The 19,310-nt window shown below is 40.9% G+C and overlaps 1 protein-coding gene, 2 long non-coding RNA genes and 1 other non-coding gene across 4 annotated transcripts; 3 read left to right on the top strand and 1 right to left on the bottom strand.

Annotated features, from left to right (window-relative positions):
- The first annotated feature begins 8,508 nt into the window (after positions 1–8,508).
- Positions 8,509–8,615, top strand: LOC147937338 (small nucleolar RNA R71). Its single transcript, XR_015569749.1, has one exon. It is a non-coding gene; the product is annotated as a small nucleolar RNA R71 (small nucleolar RNA).
- Positions 8,616–13,734: 5,119 nt separating this feature from the next.
- LOC109126900 (uncharacterized) lies at positions 13,735–14,544 on the bottom strand. Its single transcript, XM_019230804.1, has one exon. The coding sequence runs from the start codon at positions 14,542–14,544 to the stop codon at positions 13,735–13,737; it is 810 nt and encodes a 269-aa protein (XP_019086349.1).
- Positions 14,545–17,214: 2,670 nt separating this feature from the next.
- LOC147937337 (uncharacterized) lies at positions 17,215–18,357 on the top strand. Its single transcript, XR_015568926.1, has 3 exons — positions 17,215–17,428; positions 17,648–17,957; positions 18,077–18,357. It is a non-coding gene; the product is annotated as an uncharacterized LOC147937337 (long non-coding RNA).
- A 102-nt stretch (positions 18,358–18,459) lies between these two features.
- On the top strand, positions 18,460–19,171 carry LOC147937336 (uncharacterized). The gene is made up of 2 exons (XR_015568927.1): positions 18,460–18,599; positions 18,675–19,171. It is a non-coding gene; the product is annotated as an uncharacterized LOC147937336 (long non-coding RNA).
- Positions 19,172–19,310: the final 139 nt, after the last annotated feature.

Below are 19,310 nucleotides of genomic sequence, written 5' to 3'. Positions count from 1 at the left end.
AAATAAAAGAACAACCCGAAGGTGCTCGATCAAGCACTCGACCGTGTGACTGGTCGAGTGACTAGGTCGAGTGGGTTTGACAAAAAAACAGATGCAATATTGAGAAACTTAAACTGAGACAAATGCGATGAAACAGAAAGATATGCGATAAATAGACAATCTAATAACAAAGAAGGCTTCCAGAGATGGATTCATGGGCTGGTGTTCAGGCTGTGGCTATCTAAACTGGTAAATAAATCTCAATATAACATGAGCTATCTCTAGACAATGATCTTAATGACTCACTAATCCACTCTCATGACAGAAGTGATCAAGTTACAGTAACATCATTACCCAACTCTCATTGGTGAAACTATACTGAACAGGCTTTAAGCACCAGACCATTGCTTGTCAAAAACCACCTTGGGCAACCAATCTCTTGGGACAAGCATGATGATCTCCAGTATTGGCTTTATCTAACAACCTAGACATTGGTGTGATGCTAGGAAGCTTAAGATCTACTCTTACCCTCTCAGATATAAGAACAGCTTAGAGCACACCCAACCCAGAAGAGATATTTAAACAACTATCTTAACCATTCCAAACTACGACAGCCCTAAACCAGCCTAATCCATCTCCAGAATCCTAACTCACTACTCAGATGAACTAGACATGATGATGATAAACATAAACCCAGAAATAAATGAAAATAACATGATAAGATAGATGAAATGATAAATAACAACAACTTAATATAAAGAAGCAAACTCAGATTCTCAACACACTGAAAGTTATGGAACTTACAAAGTATAGAAATCTGAGAGAAACAGTGAATAAATGGGAAAAAGCAGTAAATAAATCCTAAAAACCCTTAAGGGGTAAACACTAGGTTTTTTGGTGGTTACAAAGACTATCTTGCATAAAAAAGGACTTTTTGCGGCCATGGGGTACAAAGAGTATATATAGAGGGAGAGGGAAGCTCAAATTTGGCTACCAGATAAAATAGCAAGGCGGCTCGATGTACTCGACCAGATGTGGTCGAGTGGGTTTCCTTCTGCTTCCCACCAGCCGAGTCTTGAGTTCCACATGGTCGAGTGCTTCCATCCCAACGGTCGAGTGCTTCAGATTCAGACGGTCGAGTGCTTCAGATTCAGACGGTCGAGTGCTTCATGTTTTGTTGGTTTTCTTCTTGATTCATCTCCTATTCACTCCATTGATTGCACTCTCTTCATCCCATATGCTATTCTCATGCTTCTTGAGTCCAATTCACCTGTTTAAACAAGGAACAATGCAAATGCAATGCAAATCCTACTCTAATGCACAAACAATCCTTAAACTATATGAATGTGACAAGATAAACTGATACAACATGTAAAAGATGTAAATAAACAGTGGTTAAATAGGGTAAAATATACACATATCAACTCCTCCAAACTTAGTCTTTGCTTGCCCTCAAGCAAACAAGTCATAAGAAGGAAGAGAGGTTTGAAAGTGGAATCTCAGAACCTTAAACATGCAAAAGACCAGCTAGAATCAATGTCCAAGTTACTAGTACTATGATGCAAGGTGAATGAGCTATACTTAAAGATTTTAGACAAGACTTTCTCAACCTCAACTGATTCTAGCCTTAGACTTCCACATGCATTCAAATCAGTCATTTCCTTTAACATTCATTAAGCAAGAACATGAATCAGATTATGCAATGTTTAAACTCATTTGGCTTGATGATAAGGGTTAGAGACAAAAATGGTCTCTGTTTTGAGTGGGACTTATCAAACATAAGGGTTCTCTCAAAAAGTGGATTGAGCTTTAGAAGAAGGCTAAAGGTAAGATCACTTAGACAGATACAAGAACAGAACCTTGTCTACCCAAAGGTATCCAAAGTGTTTGTTCCTAATTATTCTAATCCCATAATGTCCTAATTCTACCCTTAAGCTTCATCTTTTCTCTTTTGCCCTTCTTTCTCTTTATTTTTCAATCCTAGGAGAGGTTTCTTACTGATTGCTCTAGTGGAATTGGGGTTTCTTTCTTAAATGCTAAGGTTCTCTTTCTTACTTGTTACCCAAGTCATAAAGCTTTTTATTAGACTCTTCTTTTCTTTCTTTCTTTTCTTTGACCAGAACTTTATTTGAAACTTTTACTACTCCCTATTCTTTCACTAAGAGTTTGAATTTACTTTAAAACATTTCTATCCTAAGGACTTTACCCTTTTCTTTCTCTTTTCACTCTTTTCTTTTCTTTTTGAACACACCAAGTCCTAAACCTAGAAACTAAACCTCCTAGTCCTATCTAGTTTGAAAAATGCAAACTAGAACTACACAAGGTTTTATTCTTGTCAGTTCAAACCTAACACTTTCTACCAAGCTCAATCCCAAAATAGGCCTCACACACTCAAGAATAAACAAGGCTTGAAAGAAAGGTTGGTTATGGGTGGGGAAAACTGATTGAATGATAAAATCAGCTACTTGGATCAACAAGAGTGGTAAAAATGGGAAAGATGATCTAAATATGTATAAAGTATTCATGAGTTTAAAAAACATTGCACAAACTGATATTTAAAAGTCAAAATTAGGTTCTTATAAATAGGAAATGACTTCAAATCACAACATGCTTCAGTTTAGACAGAATGCAATATAGGAATTCTAGACTTGGTTCAATCTTATGTTTCTAACCACTCAACTAGCATCAAAGTACTATTAACTTGGGCATTGATCCTAGTTTAGTGAATTCAAACAGTGTTAACAAGGCTAAACACTTCATTGATCCCTAATGAAAATGTGAAGCAATCCTATATGAAACATGGTAACAAGATCCTAATATGCAATGCAAACTACATGAACATTCTGTTTTTTTTAAGGTTTTTGTGAAAAAAAATTCAAATTTTTTTTTGGTTTTTCTATGCCTTAAATGCAATGCAGGTATTAATGTGGAATGAAAAATAAGAAAACAGCAAACTATGTTAAATGATGTCTTAAACTCTCCCCCAAACTTAAATTACAAAGTCCTCTATGTAATAAAAATTTGAAAGAGAATTTAAGAACTGAAATAGAGAAAATATGCAACTAAATGGTATAAACAGTGGATAAGGTGATATTGGTACCTCAATGGTTGTTGAAGAAGCTGTCCACATCTTCAGCCATGCTGTCATATGTGTAGCTTGAGCCTTGGGTTTGATTCTGACTTGCTGAAGGGGATGAAGGGAACTCGACTATGGCGTCGGGCATGCACTCGATCGAGTGCTTGGCCGAGTTGGGAAGTGCTGCCCTTCTACTCGAATCCGCACACGACCGTGTGCACTTCTAGCGAGTGGTCGTGTGTGTGGCTCTGGAGCTTTCTCCCTTATCCTTCTGACCTATGCTCTCTTCATGGCCTCACAAAAACTAAAAACAAATTAGAATATCTCAAGAGTATACTAATATTCACAGGGATACCTTAGGGACTTCCTCCCTAATGAGTTTGTTTAAAGTCACTAAGCTTGATTGATTCACTATCCTCAAGCAAGGGGGACTTCCTTGAGAAACATTGTGAATTGCTCATGTTTATCCCCTGGCCAGTATTTCTTGACTCTCTGTCCATTGACTGTGAATTCACTATCATCTTTGTTGAGAAGTGTCACTGCCCCAAATGGCAAAACCTCTTTTACTTCAAAAGGGCCTCCCCATCTGCTTTTTAACTTTCCTGGGAACAACTTAAGCCTTGAGTTGAAAATCAGCACTTGATCTCCAACAGTGAGGTCTTTAACCAGAATCTTCTTATCATGGAAGGCCTTTGTTCTTTCTTTATAGATTTTGGAGCTCTCATAAGCTTCTAGCCTTATTTCTTCAAGCTCATGCAGATCAAGACTTCTCTTAGCTTGGGCTGTCTCTAAATCCAGATTCAAAAGTTTGATTGCCCACAAAGCTTTATATTCCACTTCAACAGGAAGATGGCAGGATTTTCCATAGACAAGCTGAAATGGGATTCTTCCTATTGGAGTCTTAAAAGCTGTTCTATAGGCCCAAAGTATTTCATCTAGTTTGTTAGACCAATCTTTCCTGGTTGCTCCCACTATCCTTGACAAAATTGCCTTGATCTGCTTGTTTGAGACCTCCACTTGCCCACTTGTTTGAGGGTGATAAGGTGTAGATACCTTGTGTTTAACTCCATACTTCTTCAACATTCCCTCAAAGACTTTGTTAATAAAATGAGTCCCCCCATCACTGATCACAGCCCTTGGAACCCCATATCTGGGAAAGATTATTGTTTTGAAAAGTTTAAGAACCACTTTATGATCATTGGTGGGGCTTGCAATAGCTTCAACCCACTTCGAGACATAATCCACAACTACCAATATGTACACATTGCCATTTGATGGTGGGTTAAAAGGGCCCATGAATTCAATTCCCCAAACATCAAATATCTCAACTTCCAGAATTGAGTTTTGGGGCATCTCATTTCTTCTGGTAATGTTTCCCATCCTTTGGCAAGCATCGCAACTTGTAATGAACTTATGAGTATCCTTGAATAGAGTTGGCCACCATAGACCTGCCTGTAGAACCTTTTGGGCAGTTTTGAATGTTGCAAAATGGCCTCCATAAGGTGAACCATGACAGTGCTTCAGGACTCCTTCTATTTCACTCTCTGCTATGCATCTCCTAAACAGGCCATCTGATCCCTTCTTGTATAGATAAGGCTCATCCTAGTAGTAATTGTTGACATCCTTGAGCAGTTTCTTTTTTTTATAAGGGTTTATGTCTTCTGGAAATTCTTCACAGACCTTGTAGTTCACTATGTCAGCATACCAAGACAAATCTCCACTGCCTACTACCATACATTCTTCCATCTGGTCCTGCTCGAATGAGTCCCCGAACACACTCGATCGAGTGTCTGTCCGAGTGGGTGGTCGAGTGGCCTCCAGTTGCATCAGTCTCTCTTCTGGCATTGAATCATCAATGGGTATAGCCTCTTCTATCCGCATTCTGGACAAGTGATCAGCTACTTCATTCTCTATACCCTTCTTATCCACTATCTCCATGTCAAATTCTTGAAGGAGAAGGATCCATCTTAACAACCTGGGTTTGGTGTCTTTCTTTAAGTAAATATGTCTCAAAGCAGCATGATCAGTGTACATTATTACCTTGGAACCCACCAGGTAACTTCTGAACTTCTCAAATGCAAATACAACTGCCAAAAGCTCCTTTTCTGTGGTTGAATACCTCTCTTGAGTCTCATCCAATGTTCTGCTTGCATAGTGTATAACATGCAGCTTCTTATCCTTTTTGGTCCCATGACTGCTCCCACAGCAAAATCAGAGGCATCACACATGATTTCAAAAGGAAGATCCCAGTTTGGAGCTTGAACTATTGGTGCTGATATTAAAGCAGCTTTGATCTCTTTAAAAGCTTTCAAACACTCTTCATCAAAGTGGAACCCAATTTCCTTGCACAGCAATCTTGTTAAAGGCCTAGCAATCTTAGAGAAATCTTTGATAAACCTTATGTAGAAACCAGCATGACCCAGAAAGCTTCTTATGTCCCTAACTGTCCTTGGTGGTTGAAGTTGGACCATGACTTCAATTTTAGCCTTGTCAACCTCAATTCCCTTCTCTGAAATCTTATGACCAAGAACTATCCCTTCTTGAACCATGAAGTGGCATTTTTCCCAGTTCATAACCAGATTTGTCTCTTCACACCTTTTTAGTAACCTACATAGGTTAGCTAGACAAGAAGAGAAAGAGTCTCCATAAACAGAGAAGTCATCCATAAAGAATTCAACAACATCCTCAATAAGACCAGAAAAGATAGACATCATGCATCTTTGAAAAGTAGTTGGTGCATTACATAGTCCAAATGACATCCTTCTATAAGAAAAAGTACCATATGGACTTGTGAATGTTGTCTTTTCTTGATCATTAGGATGGATTGGTATTTGGAAAAATCCAGAATAACCATCCAAGAAACAGTAATGAGTGTGATTAGTAAGCCTTTCAAGCATCTGATCAATAAAAGGGAGAGGAAAATGATCTTTTCTAGATGCAGAGTTAAGCTTTCTGTAATCTATACACATCCTATGTCCTGTTATAGTCCTTGTAGGGATTAATTCATCTTGATCATTCTTAACCACAGTGATCCCACCCTTTTTGGGCACACAATGCACTGGTGAGACCCAAGTACTATCAGAGATATGGTAGATCACACCAGCACTAAGTAGTTTAAGGATCTCTTTCTTTACCACTTCCTTAAGGTTTGGGTTAAGTCTTCTCTGGGGTTCTATGCTAGAATAAGATTCATTTTCAAGGTGAATTCTATGCATGCAAAGACTTGGTGAAATCCCCTTGATATCATCCAAGGAATAGCCAATAGCCTTTCTAAACTTTCTAAGTTCAGTTACTAGCAGATCAAGCTCTTCATTACTCAAACTAGCATTTAATATCACAGGGTAAGTAGAGTTAATTCCCACAAACACATACCTTAGCCCATATGGGAGTGGTTTTAGCTCCACTTTTGGTGCCTTGAGTTCAGCCCAGTCATCTGTGAGTGACTCGTCAGGGCACACGACCGGGTGATATTGGTGCTCGATCGAGTGCTCGTTCGGGTGTGGGGTCGAGCATTGTGCTTCTGTAAGCCCAATTGACCAGACTTATTCTCTTGACAGTGCCAACTCTTCAAATGTTTCTAGGGTGTCAGACTTCCTGTGGGAATCCAATATCTCTTCACAAACCTTGGTTTCTTCATAGAGGAACCCTTCTTCTCCACTCTTGGTTAGAACAGTTTTGAGGTGATCCTTTTTTGATAGCTCTTCCATCAATTCCCCTGCTAGTTCCTCCATTTCTGCAGCCCAAAAAACTTTTCCTTCAATTGTTGGTTTCTTCATAGTCTCAACAATGTCAAATGTCATCCTGAAGTCTTCTCCCAAATATAGATCAATTTTTCCTTTCCTTACATCAATTATAGCCCCTACTATAGCTAGAAAAGGCCTTCCCAAGATCAAAGGATCTTTTGGTTCTTCATCCATTTCTAAAACTACAAAGCCTATTGGGACTTCCACTGATCCAATCCTGACTGGTAGATCTTCCAATACACCATTTGGCAGCCTTACTGATCTATCTGCTACGATCAATGATATATTGCAAGATTTATATCTTGTAAACCCCAAGCGATTGGCTACTGATAAGGGCATCAGACTGATTAAAGCTCCCAGATCACACAGGCATCTGTTGAAGGTTAGAGGTCCAATGGAGCAAGGTAATGTAAAGGAACCAGGATCCCTCAATTTATGAGGATTCACTTGCTTCTGGATTATGGCAATGCATTCATGACTGAGAACTACCATCCCGTGGACTTCCTTTATTCTTTCCATCACAGCATCTTTCAAGAACTTCTGGTAAGGTGGGATTAAAGCAAAGGCATATATCAAAAGCATCGTAAGCTCAATCTCTTTGACTTGCTTATCAAACAGTGCTTTGTACTTCTCTACCATTTGCTTCTTAAACCTTCCTGGAAAAGGTAGTGGGGGTTTGTAAGGAAGGGAACAAACCGAACTTCCTTTTCTTTGGTAGCAGCTGGTTTGACCTTCTCTTGGGTAGGCGTTCGACCATCTGCTCGATCACACACTCGGTCGTTTGACCGTTCGAGTGGCTGATCAAGTGGGTGCTTGAGTTCTGCCTGCTTTTCGTTCTGAGTTTCTCCCTGCTGAAACTCATCCCCATCTTGATCTTCACTATCCTCAGTGACTGGCAAGATTTCAACTCTCTCTGGTAGTGTCCTTCCACTGCTTAGATTGATTGCACTAGCAAATTCAGTGGTTTGTCCAACTGCTTTCCCTTTTAGTGTGCTCTTCATTTGTATGACTTTAGAGTGAAGGGTGTTAAATTTTGTATACAAATCAGAATAAGTGGAGTCAAGCCTCTTGTTTATTTCAGCAAACTTCTTGGAGGTTTCCATCTGACCAGTGGCTTGGTTAAGCAACAGCTGCTGCATCAATGTCCTTAAGTCTGGTTCCTGGGTTTGGGTGGTCTGAAACCCTGGTGGGGGACACATTTGACCCTGGTAAACTTGGTTCTGTTGTTTAGGCACATAATTGTGTTGCTGCTGTGCTTGTTGTGGTGGATAGACCTGGTCTTGTGGATTGGCCACATTTGGACTCCTATAAGACAGATTGTTGTTCTTGAACTGGTTGTAGGGCTTGAATCCTCCTTGGTTCTGGATGTAACATAGCTCAGCTACATCATTCTCCCCATCTTGAATTGTTGTGTCTTCCTCAGCAAGAAAATGAATGTTTTTCTGTTGATTGAGCAGAATCTTGTCCAGCTTCTCATTCACAATCTTCAGATATTTCTTGTATTTCTCATCTGGGGCTGAATCCACAAATCTGATAGTTTTATCATAGTCTTCATTATTGTTGCCATCTGACTGGGCCAAATTCTCTACTAGTTCCCATCCATCATCCACATGTTTGTTGAGAAAATTACCATTTGATGCAGTGTCCAGCAACATTCTGATCTTTGGTAGAACTCCTCTGTATAGTGTGCTAAGCAGGGACTCATTGCTGAACCCATAGTGTGGACACTGAGTTTGATAACCCTTGAACCTTTCCCAAGCTTCACAGAAAGTTTCATTATTCTTCTCAGCAAAACCAGATATCTCATTCCTCAACCTTGTTGTCCTTGCATTGGAGAAGAACTTAGCTAAGAAGGCTTTCTTGCATCCATCTCATGTGGTGATAGCTCCTGTTGGTAATGTCTTCTCCCACAGATGAGCTTTGTCTCCAAGTGAGAATGGGAAAAGTCTGAGTTTGAAGCTGTCTTCACTGACTCCATTAATCTTGATTTGGCCACAGAGCCTATCAAACTCATCAAGATGGTCTACAGGATCCTCCATAGGCAAACCATGAAACTTGTTTGACTGAATCATTGTGATGAGCCCACTTTTTATCTCAAAGTTATTGTTTGCTACTGCAGATGGAACTATTCCTGCCCTTTGTGTGTGAGTGTTTGGGGCATCTCCTGCTCCAATATGTCTTGGTCTCTGCATGGGTGGATCCATCAGTGCTTGTTGCTCTTGTTCTTGAAGTATCCTGGCTTTCTGCTGTCGCAAATCCCTTGGTAGGCGATTGATGTGATCTAAATACTTCTGCAAGTTCTGATTACCCTTTGATCTTGTCTGCATCAACTAACTCGACCAACTGCTCGGTTTGGCACTCGATCGTGTGCTGGCTCAAGTGGCGTGGTCGTTTGGCTAACTGACTAACTTGTACTCGATCACTGGGTCCAAGGTCACTCGATCGAGTGTAAGCTCGAGTGGTGTACCTGAAACTCAAAATAACCAACCCAAACAGTGAGACTAGTGAACAATTAGTGACAAAACTTAATCTTGGATCTATGTAAATTCTAAATGAAACAAATCAACACACTAATGGCAACGGCGCCATTTGAAACATAGATTTTTTGTGTGATGGTGGGTGAAAGTGTATGTGTATGGAAGATGGAAGAGGTTTCAATTCTCTTATGCAGTTGTAATATAAGAGATGTCAATCCATAAAGTGTGTAATGTGTATGCAATCAGAATGTGAACAGTAATCCAAGTTAAGCCAAGTTTGAAAGTGATTTAATAAAACAGTTTGATGAAAATAAAGAAAATGCAGAAAGGAAAATGGAACAGAAGTTAAAAGAACAACCCGAAGGTGCTCGATCAAGCAATCGACCGTGTGACTGGTCGAGTGACTAGGTCGAGTGGGTTTGACGAAAAAACAGATGCAATATTGAGAAACTTAAACTGAGATAAATGCAATGAAACAGAAAGATATGCGATAAATAGACAATCAAATAACAAAGAATGCTTCCGGAGATGGATTCATGGGCTGGTGTTCATGTTGTGGCTATCTAAACTGGTCAACAAATCTCAATCTAACATGAGCTATCTATAGACAATGATCTTAATGACTCACTAATCCACTCTCATGGCAGAAGTGATCAAGTTACAGTAACATCCTAACCCAACTCTCATTGGTGAAACCATACTGAACATGCTTTAAGAACCAGACCATTACTTGTCAAAAACCACCTTGTGCAACCAATCTCGTGGGACAAGCATGATGATCTCCAGTATTGGCTTTATCTAACAACCTAGACATTGGTGTGATGCTAGGAAGCTTAAGATCTGCTCTTACCCTCTCAGATATAAGAACAGCTTAGAGCACACCCAACCCAGAAGAGATATTTAAACAACTATCTTAACCATTCCAGACTACCATAGCCCTAAACCAGCCTAATCCATCTCCAGAATCCTAACTCACTACTTAGATGAACTAGACATGATGATGATAAACATAAACCCAGAAATAAATGAAACTAACATGATAAGATAGATGAAATGATAAATAACAACTTAATATAATGAAGCAAACTCAGATTCTCAACACACTGAAAGTTATGGAACTTACAAAGTATAGAAATCTGAGAGAAAATAGTCTTAAGGGTAAAAACTAGGTTTTTTGGTGGCTACAGAGACTATCTTGCATAAAAGAAGACTTTTTGTGGCCATGGGGTACAAAGAGTATATATAGAGGGAGAGGGAAGCCCTAATTTGGCTACCAGATAAAATAGCAAGGCGGCTCGATGTACTCGACCAGATTTGGTCGAGTGGGTTTCCTTCTGCTTCCCACCAGCCAAGTCTTGAGTTCCACACGGTCGAGTGCTTCCATCCCAACGATCGAGTGCTTCAGAGTCAGACGGTCGAGTGCTTCATGTTTTGTTGGTTTTCTTCTTGATTCATCTCCTATTCACTCCATTGATTGCACTCTCTTCATCCCAGATGTTATTCCCATGCTTCTTGAGTCCAATGTACCTGTTTAAACAAGGAACAATACAAATGCAATGCAAATCCTACTCTAATGCACAAACCGTACTTAAATTATATGAATGTTACAAGATAAACTGATAAAACATGTAAAAGATGTAAATAAACAGTGGTTAAATAGGGTAAAATATACACAGATCAGTTTTCCATGAACGGACCAAGCATATTGAAGTGGACTGCCATAAAGTTCGAGAGAAGATTGAAGAAGGAGTAATCTTACTGTGCCATACTCCAAGTAAAGATCAGTTGGCCGACATCTTCACCAAGGCTACGAGTCCTCAAGTTTGTGAATACATCTATGGCAAACTTGGACTCGCGGATTCCACACATCCAAGATAAGCTCGCCTAACTCGTGAATGTCATACTCTTTTTCCCTTAACATAGGTTTGTCCCATGAGGTTTTCTATGTTGAGGTTTTTAATGAGGTGATACTTCACGGGTTCCAAGCCTAGCCATCTCATCCAGCTAGGCTTGAGGGGGAGTATTGACCGTGATCGATCATGAACTTGGTGATGGTCGAAGAGAAGGATCGATAATCCCTCCTAATAACCGTTAGATGAGAAATCAAATGTGATCACGTGTGGAGTCCTTTTATGGAAACCAAGGATATGTCGCACCCACTTTCCTTATTTCCCTATCTATATGTGGGATTGTATTAAGGTCGTAGCCCTAGTTCCCTTGTACTATAAAATGGCTCTAGCCTACATTGTATTCTGTATTCTAATGGAAGTCCATCGATTCTCATATTCTCTTTGTTAAACACACACATCATCTCACTAATTCTCACACATCTCTACACTACTTCCGCTAATCCTAACAAGAATCACACCGTTCTTCGTCACATCGAAAACGAAGCCAAATTGGAGATGGATTTTGGTGGTCAAATAGGTGTCATAAGGGAAAACGACATGGTAGATGGAGGAAGACGACGAGCAGTTACGATTGTAGGCGTCGATGTTGACTGAATCGCAGAGGAATTCATCGTTGTCGGCGGCGAAATCAATAATGAAAATAATCAGAGAATAATCGAGAAGTTGGATTTTGGAATATGAAATAATAATTAATAATTTTAATGTTTCAATATTTAATTAGAGTATGTGTGCTAATTTTGGAAAATATGAGAGTGTGTAGTTGTGTGATATGTATGACAACTGGTCATGTGGATCCCACTAGCCCCCGTTAGCTTGCCTCCATAGGCCCAAAGCTGGTCTTGCATGGCATCGATCCAAACCCCTCACTGTGGATATCCAAATCCACCAGTAGGTTATTGGTGCGTCAAGCGTTCCTCGAACCCTGGTCCCCACCCTTTAACAACTTTCCCACAGGACAAGCTATCACCAATTGATCTTTTAACGCCCCGACCGCCACCTATTAGTGGGCTCCATGTCCAATCCCAGTCCATGGGCCCACTTTCCTTAATGGGCCTCACGTCCTCCCACTAGGCCCGTGAGCCTATCCATATCAAACGACTGATTTGCTACGTCCGGGAGGCTTTAAAGACTTGTTACCATCCCTACAATTCACCACATGATCTTTCCATGTGTTTTGTCCTCACTCGCACAGTTCCAACAGTCACTTTCCGGAAGTTCACCCATCCTAAGACTACTCCAACTTAAGCACACTTAATTCTGGAGTTCTCTCAGGCCCCTTGACCGAAAAGATAAGTGCACTTTGGTGACATAGGTGGCCAAATCAATTCTTTTATACCTCTCTGCAAGTCTCTCAAATCGGGGTGTCACAATTCACCCCCACTAACAGATCGGGACGTCCTCGTTGCGCACCAAGACCATCACACCCCAACGGTGTGAGCCCACTCGACTCCACACTCGTCTGGGTTCGGCTTTGATACCACTTGTAACGCCCGACCGCTACCTATTAGTGGTCCCCATGTCCAATCCCAGTCCATGGGCCCACTTTCCTTAATGGGCCTCACGTCCTCTCACTAGGCCCGTGAGCCCATCCATATCTGACGGCCGGTTTGCTACGTCCGGAAGGCTTTAAAGACTTGTTACCAACCCTACAATTCACCACATGATCTTTCCGTGTGTTTTGTTCTCACTCGCACAATTCCGACAGTCACTTCCCGGAAGGTCACCCATTTTGAGACTACTCCAGCTCAAGCACGCTTAACTCTGGAGTTCTTTCAGGCCCTTGACCGAAAAGATATGTGCACTTTGGTGACTTAGGTGGCCAAATCAATTCTTTTATACCTCTCCGCAAGTCTCTGAAACCGGGGTGTCACACTATGATTGGAAGAAAAACTTAAAATTGTGCTACTATTGAGAATTGCCCTAGTTTTAATCCTTTACTATATCATATTTCCAAAACCTAAAAATATAAATAAAAGGATCATATTAGATTTTTTTTTTTTAAATGTAATCTCTATATTATTATCATATTAGAAAGCAAGAATAAGAACTATAAAGTTTGATACAAATTTGCAAATAAAATTTTGAGAGAAAATGAGATTGATATGAGAATGCCACAACGTAGTATTTATATTTTAGAGATAGTTGGCTATAAGTTTTAATAGGATTTTGAAATAATCCTCTAAAGATTACACACGTTTTGTTAGGATCACATTTGATTAATATCTCAATCGTTTACATAGATTTTTTTTTTTTAAACAAAGGTAATTGATCCATTAAAGTTTAGGACTCATTACAAAGAAGGCCCAAGTCCCTTTTAGCCAGATAATCAGCTTGGTGATTTTGATTTCTAGGGATGAAATGAAAGGAAACATAATCGAAATTATTTGATAGAGAAAGGACATCGTGGAGAGTCCCATGAAGTTCCTTGATGTAGATCTTCTGATTCAAAGCTTGGACCAGCGATTGCGAATCGGAAGCGATCGATATCGGGCTGATGTTCGATTCAACCGCAACTTTAATCGAAATTAGCGTTGCAACCGCTTCGGCCATCAAAGGTGAGAGTATGTGGGTTGAAGAGGCTGAGCCGCGGATCTTGACCTGGTCGTCTGGAGTTTTGATGATCCATTTGAAGCCTGCAAATCCATCTTCTTTCCATTAAGCGTCAGTGAAGCATCGAAAAGTACCGGGGGGTCTGGAGGCTTATTGATAGTAGTAGGGTTTCGGGTTGGGGTGGAGAGAGGGTTTTGTGCCTTCTGCCATTCTTTTGGTCTACTCATAGATATCTCCAGCGTTTCTGCAACTGATTGGTGTGTCTTGTTGAAGATCAGTTTGTTACGGGAGGTCCAAAGGGACCAGATGATCCTCGGGGATAGGGGGCCTGATCCAATACCTGTTGGGGGCAAGCAGGTAAGTTTATTAACATTTTCAATGCCCTGGTCTGTAGTTGTAAAAGTGTCCAGAGGGGGAGGATTCTGGAAGGGTGCGTTAGACCACACAAGTTTCGCATAGGGGCACTTGAAGAATAGGTGTAGAGTTGATTCCTCGTTACCACAGTGGGAGCAAGCAGCTGAGTCCGTAATATTTCGATGTTGTAGATTCTTACCCACTGGGAGAGCATTTTGAGCAGCCTTCCAGAGGAGGAGCTTTGTTTTTGGGGAGGTTCTCAGGTTCCATATGTTGTGTTGCCAGTTGAAAGTGACGGTGTTTGGTCGATCCGGTTGCTCTTCGTCTCCAACAGAGGAATCAAGCTTTGAGGCTTCAAAGTAACTAGATTTGGCAGTGTAAATCCCATCCTTTGTTGGTAGCCAGGCCCAGGTATCTTTTGCCCCTTTTGCACTCGGTTTTAGCTTTAAAATCATATCCTCCTACAAAGGAAGGATATTTCTGATAACTTCCGTACTCCATTTGTTTGTGTGAGGGATAATGAGGTCAGCCACTGTAAGATTCTACATTACTTCGGTTGGAGGTCCCATTGCGCCTGTTGGTGTTGAGAGAGATAGCCATGGAGTTCTCCATAGAGGTGTATGTTCTCTGGATCCCACTAGTACTCCTAAGTTTGATATGAGAAGGTCTCGACCCAAGCAAATACTTTTCCATCCATGCGAGGCTGAGTTTGGAACCCAACATCTTGATGTCTCTAAGTCCCAATCCTCCTAATTTTGTTGGTTTTGCTAATCTTTTCCAAGCAATCTAGGCCATCTTTTTCTTTCTTGTATTTGTGTCCCACCAAAAGCGTGTCAAGGCTGACTGGATCCGTCTGCAGGTAGGTGAAAGCAGGACATTGTATAGATTGGCATGGCTGTCAGCACATATTTGAGCATGGTTCGTTTTCCAGCTGTGGATAAGAAGCATGAAGACCAGCTAAGTGCTCTCTGTTTGATACAATCTACTATGGAAGAGAAAAGGTCTTTTTTCTTTCTACCAAAAAGCTCTGGTAACCCAAGGTACTTGTCCTGGCCCCCTTCCTTATGTATTTCGAGTATTCTTTTTGCTGCTTCCTTCATCTCTGGAGGGGTTTTAACTGAGAAGGTGATGGATGATTTCGTTTGATTTATCTTTTGCCCTGAGGCTGCTTCATATTTTAGTAGGATCCTTCGGAGTGTTTGATAGCTGTTGGGGTCAGAACATATGAAGAACATGGTATCATCGGCGAAAAGCAGGTGATTTACTCTAGGGCTTCCTTTTGCCACTCGTAGACCTTGTAAGTTTCCTTGATGTTGAGCTTTTAAGCATAGTCCTGACCGAACCTCACTACAAATAATGAACAGGTAGGGGGATAGCGGATCACCTTGTCTGATTCCACGTTGGGGATTGACTAAGCCTTTAGCTTGTCCATTGATGAGGTATGAATACGACACAGTGGATATGCATTTCATAATCCAATTTATCCAGGTATTGTGAAAACCTAATTGTATCAAGGCTGCTTTTATGAAATCCCATTCTAACTTGTCATATGCTTTACTCATGTCTGTTTTTACCGCCATGAAACATCTCTTTTCAGCTCCGGATGTCTTCAGATATTGTAGTGCTTCATGTGTGATGAGGACGTTATCCGCTATGGCTCTTTGAGGCACAAAGGCTGATTGATTTTCCGAGATGCAACAATGCAAAACAGGTTGTAATCTCTTAGCCAGTAGTTTTGAAATGATCTTATAGTAGACTGACCATAGAGCTATTGGTCTGTAATCTGCTATTTTTTTAGCCTCAGTGGTTTTTGGGATGAGTCTGACATGAGTATGGTTGATCTTTTTTGGCAGGGAACCTGATATGAAGAAAGCTTAAATCTCTGCAATGATAGCCTCACCCACTGAGGGCTAGTTCGTTTGGAATAAACTAGCTGATAAGCCGTCTGGTCCTGGTGCTTTATCAGGGTGGATCGAGAAGCAGGCCTGTTTGATTTCTAGTGGGGTTGGCATAGAGGTCAGTTTCTCATTCATTTCATTGGTGACACACGGTGTTAAAGCTTCTTTTACCACTGTCGTCCTGTTTCCATCCTGAGAGGTGAATATATCCTGATAGTAATCTGAGATCACTTTCACAATCTATTTCTCCTCATATACTTTTGTTCCGGAGGTTGATTCTAGGATAGAGATATTATTCATTGCTTTTCTGTTTTTTGTAGCCGCATGAAAGTACCCAGAGTTCTTGTCTCCTAAGGTGAGCCAGAGTTGCCTGCTGCGTTGTTTCCAATATTCTTCTTCTCTTTTATAGGCTACTAACAACTTCTGATTGATAAACTCGATGGTGGGTTGGCAGGTATTATCATCACACATAGCTTCTTCCAGTTGATCTTGGAGGGAGGAGATCTCTTGCTGATTATTTTGGTGTTGGAGTTTACTCCGTTTGATTAATGCTAATCTGCAGAGATGTGACCGGTGCTCAATGGAAGCATCAGGGTCCATGTTCCATACCTTAGAGACAATCTGATTAATCTCAGGGTTTTCTCTGAGTCTCCTATCGTATCGAAAGAGACTTTTATGGTGTCGTTTGACAGGTGATGGTGGGGGTAGTCAAGCCATTATAAAGTTTTCAGCACTGAGTCGGGTTAGTTTTTAGTTTCCATAAGAAACAACACATCTGGGAAGATCTTTTTCCTGATCTCCCGTAGTCTTTGAACTGTTATGGGGTTCCCCAACCCACAACAGTTCCAGCTCGCCATTCTTAAGGAAGAGGGGATGGCGGTTTCTGAAAATCCGCCTTTTTCTTCTTGCTTGTAGGGATCAGGGAGATTCTAGAAGGGCTAGAGGATGGAGTTTGTTGCACTACATGATTCCCTGGAGTTTGAGCTCTCGCCTTTTGTGCACTTGTTGCTTGTTTGGTTGTTTTCTTCTGACTGGACTTTGAAGCACCCGCTCTTGAAGAGGTGGTGGTACGAGCAGGTGATTTCCGAGGAGAGCCTTGGGTAAATATTCTTTTTTGTGTCTTAACTCCATGTAGTGATTGGCTTATTTTTCCTGTTTGTTTTTGACTTGGAGGGCGACCTCAACTTCTTTTGCTAGACTCACATGAGTTCCTTTGTAGCGTAACAGGTTCGCTTGAAGGGTTGGATAACTGATTTGCATCAGAATGTATTTCTGCGGGGGGTACTGACATCTGGAGGATAGCTATCTGGTTTGATGCCAGAATAGCATTGGCAGTTTCTTCCATCATATTGTCCGACTCACTCTGGAGGACTCGCATTCTTCTCGCAGCGCTTTCACCCGGATCAGGGCATGAGATGTACTGAATGGTGACTTCTTGGAGGTCATTCATTATTTGTTCCCTTGTTTGTTGTGTTGCTTGTGGTTGCACACTAGTAGTAGCCTGGTTTGGCTCTCCAGGGACCATACTCATGTTTTGATCAGAGTTTAGGGGTTCAGGACTTACTATATTTCTCTCCAAAGGGGGCCTTGTAGTTCTAGACGAGACAGAAGTCTCATCATTTAGATCTATGGTTGATTTCAATTTTTCCCTCCACTGCAGATTGCGAGCTGCAAGTTCAGAGGAGAGATGAGGGCCAGTCTGGTGACTTCTCCTAAAGCGGGAGCTGGCCTATTAGGTGATATTGCTCTAAAGATTCTTTCGTTGTGCTCCCTGGATGAATGGGTATGTTGTCTAGGAGATGTGATGCCTCCTTGGTTGTAACTTTTGTTTTCAGGGCTTTTTCTCCTTTACAGGAGGTTAAACCGGTGAAGGGAAGAATTTCCAGGCACCTGGTGTTGCTCTCTTGGTGTTAGGAAGTTGTCCTGAGGAGTATAGTAGTTCCTGGAGATTGACTTCTGTGAGACCAGAGGTATTTGTTGTTTTGTTGGGGCTTATGGTTCTTTCCTTAATTCTCGTAGACCTGGACAAGCTGTTTTGTCATGTGTGAGTCGTTGACAGTTAGAACAATGGCTTTTGAGGTTTTTGTAGACCAGGTTGAGTAGAGCTTCGCTTCCATCTGCAAATTCGACAATTGTTTCCTTTGTGAGGGGTTCTAGACCGTTCAGGAGGATTTGGAGAAGGATAGAGGAGGGAGTTATATCCCAGTCTAGGATTTCTCCTAGAGCTTCCCCTATAGAGAAGACCATTTCCTTTTTCCAATAGTGTTTTGGTATCCCTTGGATCTCAAGCCAGAAAGGGATCTGGGATGGGAAAGAAGGGGAGATAATGGTTTCCCAGCGCTGGACTATGATCATCCAGTGGTCAAAATGGTAAGGTCGGTTTGCTAGAACTTGTAGTATATCCTCCTCAGTTTCAAAGGTGAATTGGAAGATCCCTTGTCCCAGGTCTGATCCTGATGCTTTACCATGTAGGTTCCAGCGATTTAGTAGGAAGGGGAACAGAGCCCACATGCGCTGGATAGTTGGGTTTGTGAGTCGGCCAATGACTGTGAGGGAGTTCTCTTGGATTAGATCTGAAGTGTCTAGCTCAGGGGCTCAGATTCTCTTGCGAGGTGGGGGGAATAGTCTTGTTGGATCTCTTTTCCTTTCAGGTAGTGTGGAATACGGTTTAACATGGTGTTTTGCAGTACTGGAGACAATGAGAAGGATCGGTAGAGAACACAGAGGCGGGAAACTTGGTTTTTTGCTTGAAACAGAAGGTTTAAAAATGTTTGGCTAATCGGTTGGGGGGGAGTAAATGCAGTGGGGGAATCAGTAACCTTGGATTATCTCACTCGCATAACACAGATTAGATTTTGGTTTGGGGGAAGCTTTCAGATCTAGGTTTTCTAATGAGAAATTTGAAAAAAGGTCGGGAGTTACCGTTGTACCAGTGGTTAAAAGGGTGAACATTGCTGCTATTGGAGGAGCAAGGTGGGTGAGATGTGGATAATAGACTTCTTCATGGCTCCTCGGGGAGTGTGCCTGGGAGAGAAATTCTCTGCTCTTTTTCTTCTTGTTACCAATAATTAATTTACTTAGATTTATTGTTTACATAGATAATACCTAAATTAAAATGCTTTAAATTACAATAGTCCAAATTTAAACAATATAGTATATAACAAATTAACAACATTTCCATAAATTTGGTTTACTTAATTTATTTAATTTATACATTAAATATAAAATATTTCGAATCCCTATGATTACGATAAGACTTTTTTTTTGGTTTTGAAATTTCCTAAATTCATTAGATTAGTTAAACTGGAACCTATATTTCTTAT

Source organism: Camelina sativa, chromosome 10, assembly GCF_030686135.1.
Source record: "Camelina sativa cultivar CO46 ecotype springtype chromosome 10, ASM3068613v1".
Lineage (NCBI taxonomy): Eukaryota > Viridiplantae > Streptophyta > Magnoliopsida > Brassicales > Brassicaceae > Camelina > Camelina sativa.
This window is presented reverse-complemented; position numbering and strand designations above follow the sequence as displayed.

Coding starts and splice junctions, on each gene's coding strand:
- LOC109126900 (XM_019230804.1), bottom strand. CDS start 14,544: ATGATTTTAAAGCTAAAACCGAGTGCAAAAGGGGCAAAAGATACCTGG.